The sequence below is a fragment of the Vidua chalybeata genome, chromosome 17, assembly GCF_026979565.1.
Source record: "Vidua chalybeata isolate OUT-0048 chromosome 17, bVidCha1 merged haplotype, whole genome shotgun sequence".
Taxonomy (NCBI): Eukaryota; Metazoa; Chordata; class Aves; order Passeriformes; family Viduidae; genus Vidua; species Vidua chalybeata.
The window spans coordinates 10,316,678-10,337,194 of NC_071546.1; the positions used below are offsets into that span (position 1 = coordinate 10,316,678).

A 20,517-nucleotide genomic window follows, 5' to 3' on the forward strand; every position below is an offset into this window, starting at 1 on the left:
GGGGCTGGGAGCGGCCTGCGATAGTGGGAGGTGTCCGTGCCCATGGCAGGGGAGGATTTTTGGGGTCACCTCCGCGCCCAGCGCGGGGCGTGCCGGGCCCTGCGCCGGGCGCGCACGGCGGGAGCGCAGCGCAGCGCGCGCCGAGTGCGTACGCCAAGTGCGTACGCCAAGTGCGCAGCGCAGGAGCGCAGCGGCCCCGCCCCCGGCCCGCCCGGATGACGGTGCGGGTTCTGCCGGAGCCATGAGCTACGACCGCGCCATCACCGTCTTCTCCCCGGACGGGCACCTCTTCCAGGTGGAGTACGCGCAGGAGGCGGTCAAGAAAGGCTCCACCGCGGTGAGTCGGCGGCCGCGGGGCCGGCGGGGCGGCGGCGGAGCGGGGCCCGCGGCGGGGCCTGCGCCGCGCTGCGCGCCCGGCCTGGCGGGCCCGGGAGGCCGCGGGGGCAGCGGGAGCCGCTTCAGGGAGATCGCTTGGGGTGCCCACAGCGCATCGCTTCCTGCGGGGCTCCGGCGCTGTGTGGGGCCTGCAGGGATCCTCTCCTGTCCGCAGTCCGTGCTGCAGGTTGTGGTACTTTGTGTTTGTGCGCCAGGCAGATTCCCAGCGCCTTGGGAAACACGTCGGTAAAAGCCCTTAGAAGCACATGGATGGCTCCCAGCTTCCAGTTGTCCCAAGCTTTTGCTCAGTGAGAGTTTTATTTCATTTAGGGGAGGAGAAAAAAAGCGTTAATTTGTAAATAGCGTTATATTAGTGATTGTAATAAGTTCTAGTGAGTTTTAATTCTAAAAAGTCATGACTGTATTAATAACTGTAGTATGTTTTAATTGCCATTACCAAAAAGAGAATGTACTATCATTGGGATGGGAATGATTGTAACAAAACCTAATGCCAAATACACTCTTCGTTTTTTTCAGACATTAAAAATACTGCAAAAGTGGAGACAGCATACAATATAACCACCCGTCTTGTCTCTTGTTGAGTTTAATGTTTTTAGGAACATTTGGAACATGCTGACAGCAGGGCTGCCCCACAACAAAAAATGATTCCCATCCCCCTGTGAGAAACAGTGAGGATGAAGGGGAAGGGTCAAGGGTTACTTTTTCCTCTGTGATGATGGAAAAGGTGTATATCCAAGGAATGAATTAGGACGTTAAGGCAACTACAGACAGAACATTTTGGCAGCTGTAGGTGTTACTTGGCCTGATCTTCAGTGCCTTGGGCTCTTGAGTTGAGCAGTGCCACTGGACTAGCGGGGTTTTCATGGCTGTGGAAACACTGATGGTGCTGTTGGAGAAAAGACAGTTTGTAAGAGGAGCTGGAATCTGTCTCTTGGGAGCCACAGGGATTTAGGCTGTTAGAAACTGATGATGAAACTGCACCCTGAAATGCATTGCAATTTTTGTTACATCAGTCCTGCCTCCGGGTTGAGAGGGAAATAAAATCCTGACTTCAAGCTGAGGTAGTGGTTGCATTGTGGGGGTTTGTGCCTGGTTACTGCTCATTTGAGTAAAGTCTGCAGCTATGAGGATTTTTGGACCTGGGTTAACTTTTTTACTTCTTCTTTTCATGCATGGAAGGTTGGAGTAAGAGGGAAGGATATTGTTGTCCTTGGTGTGGAGAAGAAGTCAGTGGCAAAGCTGCAGGATGAGAGAACTGTCAGGAAGATCTGTGCTCTGGATGACAATGTCTGCATGGCTTTTGCAGGTACATGGTGCCTTCAGGGGTTCTGGCAGTTATTGGGGCACCTTTGGGCATGTTTATGGAATCTGAGAACCCAAAATACAGGATGTAACTGGCTGAGAACTGTGGGAAGCATGGTATTTCCACAGTAGCTTATTCTTTTTTTTTTTTTTTTAATATGGAAAGATAGAGTGTCCATGTCAATAATATTTTTAAGGGGGGATCTGATTTAACTGACTAAAACAAGAGGGTTTAGGTTCAGTGTGCAGGAATGAGAGGCTCAGTTCTTTCTCCTGCCTTGCTCCCTTAGCCAGGGTCTGGGAGATGTGCAGGGGTGTTTACAAACTTGAGGGAAAATTCTCTAATAAAACAAGGCTCTAAGTGAAAAATGGCAGCATTAGCTAAAAAGTAAATAATAATAAGAATGAAATAAGAATTAAATTTCTTTAAAATATTTTTTTTAAAGGGTCACACTTTTGTCAGCTAATACCATGCTGCTGTAGCCTCGTTAACTAGATGAGGTTTGCTGGGCAGATGAAACTGGACTGCATGAGGAATAATGTGTGTGAGAATGAGCATTGCAGATCAGCTGGGATATGGAATGCTGTCAGTAATACTCTCATTACCTGGTTTAGAATTAAGTGCCACCTAACTCACAAACATGGAAGCTGTAAACTGAATACTTTAGTTATTTTTGTTCATTAACCACTTTCTGCTGCCTTACAAATGCTCTTGCTCAGCAAACCTGAGAGTTTGACCTCTGCTTTGATTTTCCCTTGCTGTTGACACTGACCTCATGGGCCTTTTAGGGCCAGATTGGTGTTCTGAGGTTTTTTCATGACTCTGAGGCCCCTCTGTCGTTTCAGGGCTGACAGCTGATGCCAGGATAGTCATAAACAGAGCTCGGGTGGAGTGTCAGAGCCACAGGCTCACTGTGGAGGATCCTGTCACCGTGGAGTACATCACACGCTACATTGCCAGCCTGAAACAGGTACTTGGGGCTGCACAGAGCTGCTGAGGATGTCCTGACCTGACAGAGATGTTTTATGTGCTGTTGTGTTATGCATAATGTACAATTAGGTGTGTAACAGGTGTGTACCACGTGGGACTAGAGTGTCACACGTGTAGCACGAGCCACACGTTGTGTAGCATGGAATATCTGACACTTCTTCAAGCTGTGTAAATGTCTGTCCTTTGCCTCACTCTACTTACCTGATAAAAATCACATTGTGGGTGTTTATTGGGAATGGGGATGTAGCAATGGAAAAGAACAATTGAGTGCTGTTTGATTTGAGTTTTTTCCCCCAAGATAAAGCAACTACAGTTGCTTGTAAGGACTTATAAGGACAAGGACTTACAGTTCTTGTAAGGACTGCACAGTTCCATGTGTTAATGTCATCAGGAACACCCTGCTCCCAGAGCATCTCACTCCCAGAGCAGTGGGCCTGGGTTACTGTCTTTTCTTCATGCCTCCTGGTAGTTTTTCCTCCTGCAAAGCCATTGCAGGGATGGGTAAGAGGGGAGCAAATTGGTGCAGTATTTAGTATGTTTTGTGTTTGATAGTCATGAATTTAGAATGACTTGCAGCATCAAAATATTCCCAGCTGTGTTCTGTGAGAAAAATTACTCATTTGCCAGTGTATTAAACTGATTTTCAGCCACTAGCGAGAATTAGAGAAAATGTAATTTACTTATGCACAGATGTGTTGGAGCAATGGTGATGGTAATAATGTGATTCTTCAGTAGTAATAATAATAATCACTAGTCTGTCAGAGCAAGGCACCACTTCCCGAGTTTCACTTTGTTCCTTTATCCAATCTCACGTTTGTGTCTATCTTTCTGGCACATTCACCATTTCTCTCACACTGTTGCAAACACACCTGGCCCAGCTCCTGCTGCCGTGGTGCTGTGGGTGTCAGCCCTCCTGCCCTTGGTGTGTGACACTGCAGTGACTTTGCTAGCAGTGTCCCAGGAGGGCTGTGACATGGCTCCAGTGTAACGTGCTTACAGCCACGGAGCTGCCGTGATTTCCTGTGGAATCAGTGCAAATCATTGGTGAAAACTGTGTTCAGGTGTCCTCATGGTGCCACACTGGGGCTTGCAGACCTGGCTCTGGCTGCCTCAGCACCACTCAGCAGGTGGGGAGGTGCTTCTGGAAGCTGTAACCAGGTGTAGAAACAGGGGTTGGACAGGAACCACCTCTCGCTTGCCTGCCTTAGGGGCTCCATGAGATAGAGAGTCCTGACTACTGCAGAGAGCCAGTTAACGGCATTTCTGGTAGCTCTTCTGGTTGTAACTGCTCCAGAGTCTGCTTTGCAGCCTAGAAATGTGTTCAGAACTGCCTGAGAGTGTGTCTTTGTGCTCAGAGGTACACGCAGAGCAACGGCCGCAGGCCCTTTGGGATCTCTGCCCTCATCGTGGGCTTTGACTTCGATGGGACCCCGCGGCTGTACCAGACTGACCCCTCTGGCACCTACCACGCTTGGAAGGTGAGTGGGCTCAGGCCCTGCTGGAAATGGAATAATTGTGAGTTATTGTCTCCTTTAAAGTGGGATTGGGGTAGAGGAGATCTCACTGGCCAGATGGTGCTGTCTCACAGCTGCAAAAATCCTCAGTGATCAAATGTACTGAGAGTGGCCATCTGCAGTTCAGCTTTCCTTGGGAACTTTTGTCCAGCTTTCAAAAAAACCCAAAACCAACCCACCTGTGCCAGATAACTGTCTTTGTATGTGACAGGTTATTCAATTGTACAATTTTGTGTTTCTTTCTTACTCTGCAAATGAAATCTTTTCTTAACTCCAATTTATTTTCTTTTTCCCCTTAATGTTTCCAGGCTAATGCCATTGGCAGAGGAGCCAAATCTGTGCGTGAGTTCCTGGAGAAAAACTACACCGATGAGGCCATTGAAACAGATGATCTGACTATTAAACTTGTCATCAAGGCTCTTCTCGAGGTGAGGCTGTTTCACATCTCTTCTGTGGCTTTTCACTGTCCAGATTCACTTCTTAGGTGTGAATGTGGGAAAATATTTGTGGATGCACCAAGGAAGTACTGCGAAGGATCTGTGAGAGCTATTTACTGTAGGCTGTGGGTGGTGGATTGAATTCAAGGTTCAGAATATTTGGGGTAACAATTTCCATAGTTTATACAGAACTTACCAGCAGCTCTGGTGAGGAAAATAGACTTCAGTTCTGGGTGTTAACACAAATGCACCAGAGATGTGCTAGAGCACATGGTGAGTATTTCATTTTTTAATTTAAAAATAAAAAATAGCACAGGTCATGTGGTGGGGCTGAGGTGTTCTCCATCTGCCCAGGGCACTGGCACCACTGTGAAGACCGTTTTGAGAGTTAGTGCTGCTGGTGTTGAGATTTTAAGAGCCAAGGACTGAAATAGACCCCATCTGTAGCTATTCTCCTTCTGAGGAGAGACCTGAGAGGGGTTTGTTGGAGTGAATTCCTGGCCAGGCTCCTAAAGCTTCCCTCTGCCTCATGCAGGTGGTGCAGTCTGGTGGGAAGAACATCGAGCTGGCGGTCATGAGACGGGAGCAGCCACTGAAGGTGAGGCTGTTGTTTGCTTCTCTCCCCTTGAGCTCGTCTCTGATAGTGTCCTTGTTGATCTGCCCGAACTTAATCTCACATTTTGCACTGCCAAATACTCCAGTTTATTCTTAGTGGCCAAGGAATGTTGTTATGTCTGCATCAGGTACCTGCTTCCAGATAAACAGCAGTTAATGTTCTTCCCATGGCAGAACTAGAATCACTTCCATGAATGTCTCTTAAGTTTATTGGTATCCTGAGGGTCACCTGTGTTTCTGTTTTAGATCCTAAACCCTGAAGAAATTGAGAAGTATGTGGCTGAAATTGAAAAGGAAAAGGAAGAAAATGAAAAGAAAAAACAGAAGAAAACATCATGATGAATGAAATGCACCCGCTTAGCTGCTTTTTAATTCGAGTGATGGGTTATTCTGTATAGACATGTAGGCATTCCAGTTACTCATACTGTGCTCTCTTGAGATCTACAATAAACCTACTGATTTTTTTTTAAAGCTGTTATTTAAAAAAACTGTCTGTTCCTTGGATTTTAATTACCCAGGATGATCTGGTTGGCTACAGAACAGCAGCAGTGACCCATTAAAGGACAGATACTTTGCTTGCATTTTTTTTCCCTGGACACTTCACTTTGTTTAATGGTTCTTTTCTGCACTGTCTCAGCTCTCAGCATGTCCCTTTTTTTTTACCTTAAGCAGCTGTCTTGGGGGTTGTTATTATGGTCTCAACATAACTAATATGGAGTTGGGGTTTTTAGTCCCTAATGGGCATCTTTCAAGTTGAAAAGGCTGGGTCTGTCGTACAGCATCCTTGACAGCAGGAGTTTACTCCTATAGGACAGGACAGAGATGGGGGTTGTGTTTTGGGGGTCACATGGGGACTGCTGCTGCAGGCACATGCTCAGGGCAGAGGTGCATGACCTGGTGCTTCCAAGTCTGGTTCAGAGTAAGGTAGTGCTGGTGTGGTTCCTGGGGGAAGATTTATGCACCAAGAGCTAAACAATAACTATAGCGAGTGTTACACGCAGCAGAGTTGTAGCTCTTCCACTTTCTCCTCTGATGTTTGCCCTCACATGCTGCTTCTCTACCTTTTACCCCAGAAGTTGGTTTGAACTGTTTCCTCATTTCAGAGGAGTCTCAGGCCTCTCCCCACCTAAGCTCATACTCTCAGTACTTGAAGCAATAAGAACAGGTGCTCCTTTATTGTAAATGTTTCCTCATTTGTATCCACCAAGGGGGTAGAACTGCTGCCCTTGGAAGCAGCTCTTCAGTGTGCTCTTGCACACCCAGAGAGGGTGGGACTGCAGGAGAGCAGGGCTGGGGTGACAGCAGGCACAGCAAGGATTGAATGTGGCCCAGAAGCCTGTAAGAGGCAGCTCTGGTACTCAAGCCCCTGCCCAGGACACTGGGGGGCTCCAGGGCAGAGATGTTCCAGGCAGCAGAGCTCACAGTGCTGGGCTCTCACACAGCCAGGAGCTGTTTACAGGGAAATGCTGCCCAGCAAAGTGTGGGCAGAGGATCCCACAAGGGAGGAGTCAAGGACAGGGAAGCAGCAGTGCTGCTGCTGCTCAGGGACACATTAGACCACATGAGCCAGAGGAAGCATGGTCCTGGAACACCAGGTTGTTTAATTTATCACCCCTTGGGCTGGAACTTTGAAGTCAAAAAAGCTGCACTTGGTTCCCTGCTCAAGTCACTACAATTGTTCCCACACACTGGGACTTTTCCATGGGGAAGCTGACAGGGCTGCAGCTGAGCCTGCAGTGCTCCTGGGGAAGAAGGGCTCACAGGGAACAAGCCCTAGGGCTTGCCACAGCCACCAGTCCCCTCTGCTCCTGGACAGCAGGAGCCAGGCCAGCACTTGGCTCAGAGGCTGGGACACAAACTTCAGCAGTGTCAAGGATGTGCTTATACCTGGGAGCTGCTTTACTGAGGAAACAAGGGAATTGATCCCACTCAGGCACAGCTACATATGAATAATGGTGATTACACAGGAGCAGTAAGGATTTCTCCTCCCATGCTCTGCCAGGGCAGTGCAATTCCATCTCCACAACTTAGAGCCACAGTGGCTGCTTTGCTAGCAGCAAAATTAGAGGCAGAGCAGCTCTGAGTGAGCAGTTGCAGCACACCCCAGCTCAGAGGTGGCTCCTGGGGAACCCCACCAGCCCAGGGCCTCCCTCTGCGAGGCTGGAGTAACATAACCCTCATTAGGCTGAGTCCCAGCATGGGAACCAGGGCAACAGTACAATGGGCAGTGCCTGGATTGGGGTGTTTCAGCCTTTTCCCAATACCATGTAACACTTCCAGGTTTGCCAGAGCTCTGCAGCCAGGTTTTCTCCAGCTTGGATGGGAGCCCAGCAAGGACAGGTGCCAGAGGAGGTGTAGGGATTGATGTTATGGAGCTATGTACAGAACAGAGGTGGAGAAAAACATTAAACATTTACATGTTTATTATAATTACAATTTACATTACTCCAAAGAGCAGCCCCACTGCTACGTTCTAATTCTCAGCAATAAAGTCCTACAAAAATAAATCCAAGCTTTTACAGTAACCTAGGTCAATGCATAACTAAAAAAAACTTGAGCTATGTAAGGGGTTCAGTCATCAAGGTGCTTTTTCAACAAAATTCCCTACCAACCAAAAACGGGACACATGCCTATAGCAATTTAACCCACTTATTTCATGCAAACAAAGGTAACCCCTCCCTCCCAGCCCTCTCCCCACATACAGATTTTTAAAAACAAAAGAAAAACAACTAAACTATTTACAGTATGGGGGTATAGAGGAAAGAAATTAAACATGCCCATCTGTTAAGCTTCATTATATGGTCTCCCATCCCTAGTTGAATGAAAACATTCCAAAGAGTTCCACCACAGTCTACAGAGTACAGAGAACTGTTTGCATTTGGTGCTGCCTCCAGCGAGGTACAAACTGAGGCAAACAAGTCAGAGCTTCAGGTCTCCTTCCCAGACAGTCACTACTGCCAAAAACTCTGCACACGAGTGGGGACAGTCACTGCTCCCATCCCACATGGTGTCCCCATACTCCAGCCAGGAGCTCCAAGCCCCAGGCACTCCCAGCACCCTTCAGCTCAAGGCAGAGCCACGGTCCTGTGGTACCTCCAGCCCAGCAGCAGCCCACAAACAGCTGTACAGTCAGAAACACTACTACATGATCAACACTCCAGTATTCCCAAGTGACAATATACACAACTCCTCAGCACCAGGAATCCATTTCTCCAGATGCCAAGTGCTACTTCACACCTGCTGCCAAGATCCGTGAGACCAGCAGCACCAAAGGATCCATTTGGTTACTCAGAACAAACAAATTATAGCTGGTTTGTTTCAAGTGAGCTTTGGTTCCGTGTTAAAACGGCATGGTTTCTCTTCTCCAGGGTTCAGAAAAGGAGTCTGACTTTGAGCTTAGACTATAGCAGCCTTGAGAGACCCAGAAAGAAGAACCGTGTAAGTTAGTCTGCACTTGAAAAACACAAACAAAAAGAAAAGACACCCTGAAGAAGGTACCCCTGAACACATTCCCTCTTCCAAAAAATTCCAGCAAACAGTGGCTGGTCCAAAGTAAGTCCAAAATATAAGCAGTAGTACATGAAATTCTGTCACTTGAGCTGAGACAGTAAACAATATGAACCATTTTCCCACGTTAGTGCAGCAGTTCGTTGTTTTCTTTCTATATACAGTTTCATCCTCTCACGAGAGATGTTTGAACCTATTCAGAAAAAAGGTAGAATTAGATTTGATATTACAGGGTTCTTCTCTCAAGAAGAAAAATAGCAAAGGTCACACCCCTGTATCAGCTGAAATGCTTAGTTAGAATGCAAAAGCTGCTTGCTTGAGCTGAGCCTTTTCTCAGGGTGAGACCAAGAAATCAACATGTTAGACCACTCTTATCTCCTTCTACCCTTTAGAAATATCAATCAGATCCAGTAAGGAAAAATTCTTTATATATCCATGAGACTGGAGGGCAAAACAGGCTGCACAGACAGTTCAGGCAAACCTGGCTCAGAGAGAGTATTTACTCTTGCTAGAGCACTTGCCTCTGAAGTTACACTCTGCCAGTACCAGCTCTGTGAGTGGTTTGGTTTCTCCTTGCTGCTCCACTCCCCCTTCCACCTCGAAATCCACCTCGAAAGCTGCGGCCACGAAGGAACCGTCCAGACACTCCAAACGTCTCTGTATTGAGCTTCCTTTCCTCAGCCCACGTGGTGCGCCTGGAACTGAACAAGGCTGAGTTCAGCTTGAACACAAACATTAAAGAACCACCAGCTCACTTAGAGAGGGAGCCCCTAACCCCTGATTTTGTTGAGCTGCGCTGCAACAAGCAGCAGCTGCAGTGTACCTGCTCTAACCCAGCCCCTCTGCAGCCACACCACAGAGCATGTCCCTCATGCTGACACTAAAGGGATGTCTCACTTCTCCAGGCACTTGATAACATCACTGGTGGCAGTGAAAGCTGAAGCTTCCCCTTCATATTCCCAACATTTAACCTAATGCATTTCCACAGCCAGAGCTGACCTCTCTGCCCCACCTCCAGGCTTAGCTTACTCCTGTCTGCCAGCTGCACCTTCAGTACAGCATGACCCTGATGCCTCCTCTCCCACAAGCCAGATAAGGAATTTGTTTAAGATCAATGAGTTCAAAGTCAGTACTGGGAAACAGAAATGGAAACTCCTCTATCATAGTTTAAGCAAGTGTATCATATCAGCTGAAATGCTTTTGTTTGATCCCACTGCATGAAGCTTAGTTCACTTCACTTGTGAGCCACCAAATGCATGGCAATATTCCTTGTCTAAAGTCTATTCTAAAGTTTTTCAATTACACCATGTCACAAAGGTTGTGTCTGAAATTTTATGCCTAAAATTCCATTTAAAAACCAAGCTTTTAAAAAACACTCACCTAGATTTCAGTTCTGAAGAAATGTTGTCAAAGAAAGACTTGGATTTATCATAATAGCAGTTGGGCCCCAGCAGGTCCTCCTCTGTGTTACCATCATTGTTTTGGGTTGCCACTCCAGGGTCCCCTTTTTCTTCCCCCGTCTCTGCTTTGTCATCTGAAGATAATGAAATGCATTACACTTCCTTGAGGCACACACTGCAGAGCCATCTGTTCTCTTGCTCCCTCAAACAAGATTTGGGAGGTAATCATGCAGTTTCTCATAATCAGTTTGTCTATGCAGTGTTTACTACTAGCTCAGCAATTCATATTTAATGAAGGCACAAACCTTTAAAGTTTAGTTTCTTCTTGAATTCTTTATCAAGCTCCTCTCTGTTGAATTGTGCATTTGCACTTTCAAAGTCAAAGTCACCTTCAAACTTTATTGTATTTTCCTTCACAGTAGTTGGTCTGTTTTGTCCTCTAGAACGGTTTCTGGTTCTCCTGTTTCCTGAAAGCAGGAGAGTTTAAACACTTGGTAACGCACAGGGAGGTTACACGACTTGCTCAAGACCAGAGGAAACCAGGGATAGAACTCAGGAGTTTCTGGCTTCCAGTCCTGTGGTTAGGCCACACCTCTTTGAAAGCAACTTCTGATTTTGGCTGTAGAAGACATTACAGCAATACTTCAACTTTCTGAGCAGCATTCCTGGATGTTAGTCTTACCACTAAGACAGTGCATCCAACTTCCCTTCCAGTGTGCAGAGAGGAAGTCAGAACAAGCACTGCAGCAAGAAAAGCTGAGGGAGGTGGGGAAAATTATCTGTCTGCTCTTCACCTGCAAACACAGCACTGTAATTAGCCTAAAACCCATTGTGATGGCAAAGAGGAGGTGTAAGAAAATCCAGCAAAAGACTCATCTACCCACCAAAGGAGCTTGGACTCTGTCTAGTTTCTGACTGAGATGCTATCCACTCCTTCTTGGAAAAGCTATAACCCATTCTGCAAACTAATCAATTTGAAGACCTGAGAGTCTGAAGTGTTGTTTCCTGTCCTTTCTCATTTTACTTGGGCTGAAACCTCTTTGAATTTCACTTGCTTCTGGCCCATGCTTGTACTGCCACTTTGAAATACAAATTCTGCTCTATGGAGGTGAGTGTTCCATAGCTCCTCTCTGTTATAAAAGCACTAGAAAGTCTCAAACAGGCTGACTCTCCCAGTAAATATACTTGAGGTTTCAGAGAAATCCAGTTGCTGCTGCCAAGTCACAGCATTGATTTTTATGACATACCTTCAACTTTCTAGAAAAGGCGCTAGAACTCTGTCCCTGGAATGTTCTGAACTTCTGCGACTCCAGAAGCTGTTTTGTTAGGGAAACATCTCTGGATGCCCAAAGCTTTCTCCCAGTCTTCTGTCAGTTAATCCTTCACTGAAGTTAACACCACTTGCCTTCAAGGCTGTTGAGACTGTTTAACCTACCCGATCTTCTCCTTTGAGGTCTTCTGTTTTCATCATTCACCTGTCCTTGGGTTTGCACAGGTGCTGCCTGAACTGTATCTACTGAACAAGAAGGATAAACTTTAAAGGAGCACAAGAACAATCCCCAAGGAGCTCAGCGATGCAGCGCACCTTGGAAGGCTGCTCCAGCCCAGCGCTCAGGGCTGAAGCTGTGTGTACGTACCACTTGCTTTGCTGGTGGCCTGCGGGACCTGCCGGGCGCTGCGCGGAATCCCCGGAGTCACCTTCACTGGGGGCAGCTTTTGGGAATTCATGCTGTCAACTGGGCCAGTCTGGACAGCCTGCTCTACCATGGGGCTTTTGCGGACTGGGTGAACAGAAGGAAAGCCAGCACCTGGAAAAAATCCCAATGACTAAGTGCCTCTCAGAAAATGTGCCAACACCATTCAAACCCTGCCCACTTCTAGGGAGAAACCGTTTGGTCAAGAACGACTCAAAGCCTTGAGTGTGCATCATTACAGGTTAAGTTTAAGTGGCACCAGGTAAGGCACCACTGCCATACAAGTCATGGCTCTCACATCCAGAGCCTCAGTTTCAGGAAATATACCCATATATTTCTTAAATAAAGTTAGACAAACATTAAACAACCAAGCCAAGTCAGTCACTCTGACAGTTTATACCAAAATCTAATTTCTACGTTATGCAGGATTTTACTTTACATGATAATTTTAAATCTGAAACAAAAATTCACCATTTTGAAACCATTCAAGAAAGTTACCCCACTTTGTCAGAAAGGTTTTGCAGCAAAAGCTTAAGCACCTCAGCTATATCCCCTTTTGTAAGCCGCTTTTAGAAGTCCTTCAACTTCATTGCTTATTGTTAGAGCTTTCAGACAAAGAAAACCTGAAACCAGACCAGGATCTCAAAGTTACCCTTTTAAATTCCTTCTTGGTCAAGGCCAAAGTGTTACCAAGACTTCTGTTGCTCTTCCATCCAGGCTTATTTATTCACACTACAAAACATGTAAATACTTTTCATGGTTTGGTATACCTTACACCAATTATATTAAAAAGTGACAGTCTTCAGTACTCAGAAGAAACACTGCATTCTAGGTTTAATTAGAAGGTTTGGAGTACTACAGGTTCATGTAGTTATGCATAAGAACTGCTCGGAAGCAAACCTTAACTGAATATATTAAAAGAGCAAGAAAAGTGAAAAGCTGAAGAGTTCACACAAACCAAGCCACTGATACTTCTGGGTCACCCAAGTCCAACATGAGATATACCCAGTAGGTTACATCATGCAGGTTCCCAGTTAATGTACACCTGGAAAACTTGCAAGGAAGACAGACATATCCTAAGGATTACTGTGTAGGACAAAGCTGATGCGCAAGTTTAACATGAGAAAGTTTCAAAGTTTAGCCAGAGTATTGAGAAACTATGTACAGATAGATGGCCAAAAGCAGAGAGTAAGTAAAAAGCTTCATGCCAACACGAGCATACATGCTAAACCCAGATGAAACTAATTATCATGTTTAAATGCAGGCTGCACCTAGTCACCCTGCTCTGAGGAAGGTCAGTCTGGTATCTCAACTCAACCTTCTCTAAAGGTTTTACACATAGAAGCAAGCACTCAGAACCATGTCATCTCTGCTACTCAGGAATTGCTTACTGTTAGTCATGCTTTACTAACTGGGAGTCTGGACAAGGTACAATGCCCCATCATGCATGAAATCTACCCTGATGTTTCCTCAATTACAGAAAATACAACCAAATTTTTGATCAGCCTAAGTCTCCAACCACAAGGCCACCCACAATTTAAGCAGTGTGTTTCTTTTTCCAGGAAAAGCTGACCAATTTCTCACCCAAACCTTATGGTAACACATGTTACTGGACAGGATGCAGCACATTAGCATCTCTAAACTTCATCCTTCTCCTGATACTTACACAAGAGGATCCACTGTCCTGGACTTTTCCTTTCTCCTGTCTCTCTAATTGATACTTCTAGGACAGGAAGAATCATACTTCACGTAATGAAAGGCAAAAAAAAAGTCTGAGAACAAACTAGTTCTACTGGCATTACCCATATAAGCACTATCATTCTAGGAGGGGTTAACAAGAACAGAGTATTTGCAAGTGCCATGCAGTTCTTCCAAATATTTGGAGTCCTCAAACTGCTGTTACCCTTGGAAGAGAGCTGATGGGGCTCTGAAGACATGTCAGGCTCTGAAACAGGTTGTGGAGACGGAGAAGAACTAGGGCTGGAAGCAGCTGCTGATGCTGGAGGGCTTACCAATTTCTCTAAAGAGATAGAGGGAAGAAGAGAGAGCAGAGATACATGGATAAGATACAAGGTAGTGAAACATCTGAAGGACTTGGAAAGAGATACAAGATTGTCTAGAACAGCATTAGAGCAGCTTATTTACAGCCCTCTCTGGAAATAGAACTTCTTTTTACATGTGATGTGGGGTGTGTTAGGTTAGAAATGAACTGGCCTCAACTGTCAGGTATTCCCATTGATTTCAGAAAGAAACTTCAGCTATTTAGTTTGTTTCTTTCATGTGCGCGTGTACACATGCAAGTGAAACATAGGCTTCCTTGCAGTAAAACCACTGCACAAAGTTGTGAGCTACTTATTCACTGCTCCTTGCAGCCTGACACTTGGCAAGGAATTTGGTGTTAGTTACTGTTATTTGTTTCACAGCAGCTGCATACAAGGCCATCCCTTTATTCTAGCAAGTAAAGTTTGTACTTACCTAAACCTAAGGAAGCTGCATACTGCTGGCTAAGCAAAGAGCTGGCAGCAAGCTGGCTGTAAGGTGGCATACCTCTAAACGGGCTGTAAGGCACATGTGGCTGAAAGGATGATGTAGAGGCAGAGCCCAGTGAAGACTGTAACAAGACAAAGTACATTTCCATTTACAGTGTCCAATAGTCAACTTGCTTTGGCAGTGATTCTTCATGTACAGCATTACTAAAGCTTAAGTAAATCTGAGAAGGGTTAGTTTACCTCTTTACGATTTTCCTGCATTCTCAGCTAGCTCTGGCTTTTGTTGACTGAAGTCTTTATGCTGCTGCTACTTTAAACATTACAACAAAATTCAGGATGCTTTAAATAATCTGAAGATTCCTGGAGACACTGACTTGCCTTCATTTCTATAAGTTTTTACCAAAATGTAGTCCTTCAAACACCAGTGTTTTATCTCAGCTTTTTACCAACACTTCAGGCTAACTTACTTGGACAATGGCAGGATCTTGTGGCAGAGTATGCTGAGCTTTTGGAGGTTCACAGACAGTGATGTCTTTGATGTCACTTCCTCGAAAAATAATGTACTCATAGATTTCTTCTCTGGGAGGAGCTGGTCTGTCTGTGGGCCGGTCCTCGGTCCCAAAGGATCGCACTGGGGCATGGAAACGGTGACATTAGTGCAGTACTGCCACTGCAGCGTTGTGCAAGCTCAGATTCATGCAATTAAAAAGTACTCCTTCAACACTTGCCATTTGGAACAACAACAACAACAGCTACTTCCAGAACCCTCAATCTCCTTCTCACACACATCTGCTCCCTCAAATGCCAACTTTTTCAGCAGCCTGTATAAACAGTTTTGTTTACATCAAGCTGTGAAGGTAAAGACCATAGACCAGCTGGAGTGAAGAATCCTACTCCAAACCCAAGGACTTCCCCACAGTGCTGTACTCTCCTTCCCTCCCCAGCAGCTGTCCCATGCAGGCATTCAGCTCCAGACAACTGCACCACACCACAGGAGAGGCCCCCTGAAGCAGCAGGGGGAAATCTTAGAAGGCTTTAGAGCTCAAATCTGCACTTTTGGTTTCATACATTTAATATGCAGATAGAGGCAGTTTTATCAATGATAAAAACTTGCTATTAAAATTCCCTCTCTACTCCAATGTCACTGTTTTTATGATTAATGTGACTACAAAGCAAGCCATCAGTGATAAATCTAAGATCTCAGTGCTTAGGGAGGCTTTACTGAGTGCCAGCTACCAGAATACTTGAACAGACACTAACCAGCAATGTCACACATTAGAGCAGGAAAAGAAAGACTTCAGCCGACTGTGGCAACTACTAGGTAGAAGCATAAATTAATTTGAGCCATTAAGGAAGAAGAGGTCAGGCTGGATTATTGGCTCAGGAAAACAGCACAGTTACATCAGGCACTGACAGGTAAAAGCTTGAAATTTCAGCCACAAGTTACAGGAACTCCCAAGTTCACTGGTGTGGCTGCTTTCTGTCTTTGAGAGGCACTCCCAGTTCACATGAGTACCAGCACATACAGGCTTGATGCACATTTTCTGCCAATGGAAGAACTCTGTATTGGAGCTCCCTCAATTGCTTCTAACAGGTTATCATGGAAGTACTGAAACACCTCCACCAGGACAAGCCACTCTTCCTGTCACACAGATGGGGGCACCACATCCTCCCAGGAAAAAGAGCACCAGAAGTGGATGCAGTGAGCATCCAGGGCACACCATGCTGCTTCTAACTTATGAGGAGTGTTGGCACTTGTAGCCAGGGATGGTCAAGAGTCCTGTTCCAGGGTGTATGCAGGTGGCTCACCTCACACCAGGCAACACTTAGTGCCACAAATGGCCTTCACCCCTGTTAACACACAGGCGAGCTCCCAAGGAGCAGGTGAATGCCAGAACGTCCCTATTGCACTGCTCAGCACCTCAGTTTGCACCCAACAGGAAGGGGTGCTGGTACAAGGACAAGCTGTCAGTCGCTTCCTTTCAATGGCCATCTTCCATGAGTTCCTAGGGTAAATAGCCTCTCCAAGTTATTTTAGATCTCCAGCTGCTGTTTGATCATATTACTGCTGTAACCCAGTCAACCAGAAGCAGATAATAAACTGAAAGCAATGCTTGTAGCCTTTTGGACATGAACTGTACCAATGATCTCTCAGTTCAAAATTAGATTATTACAGCTTATGGCAAGATGTACTAAAGGTATCCAGGGCTCCTGCAGGATCCCACAGCTAACTTGGAAACCACCATGACCAGCCCATCAACTTCCACATGGACAAACACATGACCTGCAAAGCCCAAAGCTGCCCAGGCAGCCTCTCAGTTGGCTGGTCCCAAGGTTTCTAACAAAAAAAGGTGGAAAGCCAAGTCCTTGTGGTAGACAAAACAGGGCTGTAGGAGTTGAGCTTGCCTGTCCCTGCACCTGAGGTGTTTAACTGTTTCTGGCACAGCACAAAGAGCAGCTTGAAGTTCCTGTGGAGGTGGGAAGGGCTATCTCCCATGAAGTTACTGACTATTGCTTACAGATGAACAGGAAATCAATCCCACAACACTGCAGCTCCTGGTTTACAACACAGTTCCTACTCGTGTAGGGCTGTTGAGCTTAAGCTCTGAAGGGGCAGGAAGCACAGCAAGACTGACTGGAAAGCAGAGCTTCCATGGATATTTTTTGTTCAAAAACTCCAACTTCTTCAGACTTCTACTTAAGGGGGAGTAAGTTCCTGACAGGACAGCAGTGGGCTTAAGCTTCCTTTATTTGCAATTTAAGTTTAGCCTCTAACAAAACAGACAAATTTCTTGTCATGATTAATTAAGCCCATGGAATCCCCAGCATTTAAAATTCTGTGCACATATTAAGGTTTAACAAATATAAATCAATTGAAGTCAGCCTGGCTTCAAGTGAGAGGCTGAACCAGATTTCTTCCAGAGGTCTCTTTCAACTTTAATTTCTCTTTATGAATGATAGACCTAAAGAGAATGACACTTGCATTGCACATGGAAGTGTTTAAACAGTGGCATCCAGGGTTTAACAACAATTTACCTGCAGTCTGGACAACTTCAACAGCATGTCAGTAATTCATGGCCCTTCTAATGTCTCAGAGATCAAGTGTTTTAAACCACTGACACCACACATGGGGTTAATACTGCCTAACTTCAACATTGTCGTTACATTTGTAACTCTGACACTAATTTTGCTTTGCTATAAAGTCTCTAAATTTGAAAAACCTCTCTGAGCTACACTGAAAAGCAGGGTTTGTGATGTAGTTTATAGAACAGCTCTGTAGGTGGGGAAAAATGTATTCCACATCTACTGCAACAACCACTTCTTAGGCATTCCAGTTTATCAAAACTGAACACTGAGAGACCAATAAATACAAGAACTGCCAGAAATCTTATCCAGAGCATATACTTACTCACACCACAAAGCACTTTAATCACACATGCCTTTGAAACACACCAGCTCTGAAGTAACAACTGCTATGTGTAAGGCAGGACTACTTGAACCATTTCTACTTGCTGCTGGGTCAAGAAGACCTTACTGCACCTACAGGAAAGGAACTGCATCCTTCCAGCAACCTCTCAAGTACTTTGAGCCAAGCACTAACACAAACAGCTCCATTTGTGCATTTAAATAAACGGCTATATTCCTAGAGAAAAAGGGAATTTGAGAAAACTCGCATTTTTAACTTCAGAAAACACTCTAATGGGTGTCAAATAATGTCCAGCATCATATAAGCATCTTTACGCTGGGTAAACACTGGGGCACGGGCTGCCTTGCGGGTAGTTGTGAATCTGGCAAGTCAGTGCCTCTTGCCAGCAAACAGCCTTTCAAAACAAAAGGTGTTTGTTTTGTGGACAGCCCCGATGGCTGGCTGCAGGCAATGAAGAACGTGTGAACTTCCCAGAACAAGGAAGGACAAAACTCAGGAAAAGAAAACGCCGATACACATTAGCTGAAGTAGCCAAGCTGGACTTGAAAAGCAGTACAGCAGTAAGTTCACGTTTGAGGGACTAAACAAGACAGGACAGGTTTTAGTGAGATGAAATACAGGAGTTCCCAGCACAGGTGACAACTGAACCCAAATGACACTGTTTCAAAGATAACGATCGGCATTTCTACAGGGAAACAAAACGTAAAGCCTCGTTGAGGAGCCAGCAAGGTCGGCGAGCCAGACCCACGTGCAGGGGGCCCACAGCGCTCTGTGCAGCAGCTCCCACCCTCCTCACCTGAGCAGAGTCCAGTTATCGATCACGGAAGGAACAAAGACACAACAACAGCAGCTGTTTTCCTCAGCACCGGCCTGGGGCCCTCCTCGAGCCGAACACCGACACACAGCCGGGCACAGCCCAGCGAGGGAACCGAGCCACGCACAGCGATGCCGAGCGTCACCTCCCCGCTTCTGACAATGGCAAGGGGAGCCAGTGCTGCCGGCAGCGCTTCTCTCCGGGAACTCCCGGGGAGAACCGAGGGCTGCTCAGCATCCCGGGCCCTGCCCGCCCCTCCGGCGCGGCCCCTATCAGTGCTGACTCACGGAGAGCAGCAGCGCTCCGGACCCGGGGCTCCAGCCCCGCCGCAGCCCCGCGGGGCGGGCGGGCCCCGGGCGCGCTCATTGTTCACGGCACGGCGGCCCCCGCCGCGTCCCCTCAGCCAGCGCCGGCCTAGGCCCGCCCGCGCCCCCCACAGGGCCCCGCCTCACCCTTGGCCAGCGCCACGGTGGAGTTCTCGGTGTCGATGGTGTAGAGGATGCCCTCATAGCGGATCTGCGCCTTGGAGATCAGGCTGATCTTGCTGCCGATGTAGGGGGTCCCCGAGCTCATGGCGGCGGCGGGGCCGGGGGCGGGGAGGGGGGTCCCAGAGCCGCGCGGAGCCGCCGCGCCGCCCACGCGCACTGCGGAGCCGGGACCCCGCCGCGCGCGCCTTATATAGGGCGGAGGGAGACGGGCCGGGGGGAGGCAGAGGGGGGCGTGATGCGTTACCGCGCATGCGCCGCGCGCTATTGACCAGACGGGAGAGACGGGGTCAGACGGGGAGGGGCGGAGGGGGAACACCCGGGGCCCGCGTCACGTGACCAGCGCGGGCGAGGGTGCCACGTGCGCCGCGGGGCGGGGCCAGGCGGGGCGGGGCGGGGCGGGAGCGCGCGCGCTGGGCTTCCCGCGCTGCCGCGGCTGAGGGGAGCGCGCGGGGCGGGCGGGAGGGGATCGGAGCTGAGGGCGGCTCTGTGACACTGAGCCCGTGCCGCTGCCCCTCGCCCGGGTGGCACTGCCCCTCGCCCGGGTGGCACTGCCCGTGTGTCGCTGCCCCTCACTTGGGTGTCATTGCCGCTCGCTGATGCGGTGGAGCTGCTGTCAGGCGGCGCGGGGAGAAGGAGACCATCGCCTTCCCGTCACGGAGCAGCCATGGCTGCCTCTGCCCAAGCCCATTCTCCCTCCGGTGCCGCGGTTGGTGCTGGCAGAGCCGCGGGTGCCTGGCGGGCCCTGCCCTGTGCCGGTCGCCCCGTGCCTTTGTTCTGCTGGCCCGGCTCGGGTCACTCCGTGCCAGGCTGCAGCTGGAGGATGGGGCCGCTCCGTGCGGCGTCTCCCGGGAGCTCCCCGGCCATCTGCGGGTCAATGAGAGACAACCGGCAGCATCTGGCAGACATGGCCACGGAGGTGAAATCGCTCACCAGCCGGAGGGTGGGGTGCGGATCAGGCAGGGCACTTGCATTTCGGGCAGCGGGTCAGTGCACAGATCTCACTAATTTGTGTGGCTCAAACGAATAAGGTTCAAACCCAGCAGCCGGGGACAATGCAGGGGGAGCCATTGTCTGAGTGCAGGGAGGTTGGCTGGAGCTGCAGGCGCCCATGCCTTGGTTACATGTCTTCCTTCCATCAGCGATACAACAGCGACACGCGAGAACGCAGCCCACAGGTTTATCCCCGCGTCCTTGCACACCATGCCTCGCAGAGCTGTTCTCCCAGTGCCCCAAGCTGTCTGCCCTGTGACCTTCTGTATTTTATGGTGCTACTCTTCGTGCTGTTCATACAGCCTGAAGAGCAGATCTCCCCTGCCTGAACAGGGCAGATGCTTCCTTTCCACTCGTACGGGCACACGTGTGCAGTCTTTTCCTTGTTAAATTGTTCTAGCATAGAGTTCCTAAAAATATAGAGTAAAAAAAAAAATTAATTGGAAAAGCAGT

At 47.7% G+C, this 20,517-nt stretch overlaps 2 protein-coding genes across 7 annotated transcripts; one reads left to right on the forward strand and one right to left on the reverse strand.

Annotated features, from left to right (window-relative positions):
* Positions 1-176: 176 nt before the first annotated feature.
* PSMA7 (proteasome 20S subunit alpha 7) lies at positions 177-5,726 on the forward strand. The gene is made up of 7 exons (XM_053958724.1): positions 177-337; positions 1,576-1,702; positions 2,545-2,669; positions 4,045-4,167; positions 4,512-4,631; positions 5,176-5,238; positions 5,502-5,726. Exons 1-7 carry the CDS (start codon positions 242-244, stop codon positions 5,592-5,594), a joined length of 747 nt encoding a protein of 248 aa, XP_053814699.1. The 5' UTR covers positions 177-241; the 3' UTR covers positions 5,595-5,726.
* Positions 5,727-7,660: 1,934 nt separating this feature from the next.
* LSM14B (LSM family member 14B) lies at positions 7,661-19,282 on the reverse strand. Of its 6 annotated transcripts, none has more exons than XM_053958638.1 (10): positions 19,039-19,282; positions 14,813-14,976; positions 14,404-14,467; positions 13,760-13,876; positions 11,800-11,970; positions 11,598-11,678; positions 10,468-10,629; positions 10,143-10,296; positions 9,284-9,463; positions 7,661-8,955 (listed from the first exon to the last, which is right to left on the reverse strand). In XM_053958638.1, the coding sequence occupies exons 1-9, from the start codon at positions 19,157-19,159 to the stop codon at positions 9,292-9,294; spliced, it is 1,206 nt and encodes a 401-aa protein (XP_053814613.1). In that variant the 5' UTR covers positions 19,160-19,282; the 3' UTR covers positions 7,661-8,955; positions 9,284-9,291. The 6 variants fall into 6 exon arrangements, with proteins under 6 accessions (XP_053814613.1, XP_053814612.1, XP_053814611.1 ...); XM_053958637.1 differs by having other exon boundaries at positions 11,598-11,675; positions 14,332-14,467; XM_053958636.1 differs by having other exon boundaries at positions 14,332-14,467.
* Positions 19,283-20,517: the final 1,235 nt, after the last annotated feature.

Bases quoted from the DNA above. Each gene is read 5' to 3' on its own strand.
- PSMA7 (XM_053958724.1), top strand. From the start codon at position 242: ATGAGCTACGACCGCGCCATCACCGTCTTCTCCCCGGACGGGCACCTC. The intron at 1,703-2,544 runs GTACATGGTGCC...CTGTCGTTTCAG, and splicing joins TGTCTGCATGGCTTTTGCAG to GGCTGACAGCTGATGCCAGG. The intron at 2,670-4,044 runs GTACTTGGGGCT...CTTTGTGCTCAG, and splicing joins ACATTGCCAGCCTGAAACAG to AGGTACACGCAGAGCAACGG.
- LSM14B (XM_053958636.1), bottom strand. From the start codon at position 19,159: ATGAGCTCGGGGACCCCCTACATCGGCAGCAAGATCAGCCTGATCTCC. The intron at 11,971-13,759 runs GTAACAGCAGTT...GATTTTTTCCAG, and splicing joins CCATCAGCTCTCTTCCAAGG to GTGCTGGCTTTCCTTCTGTT. The intron at 9,464-10,142 runs GTGAGTGTTTTT...AGCCTTGTTCAG, and splicing joins TCTTCAGAACTGAAATCTAG to TTCCAGGCGCACCACGTGGG.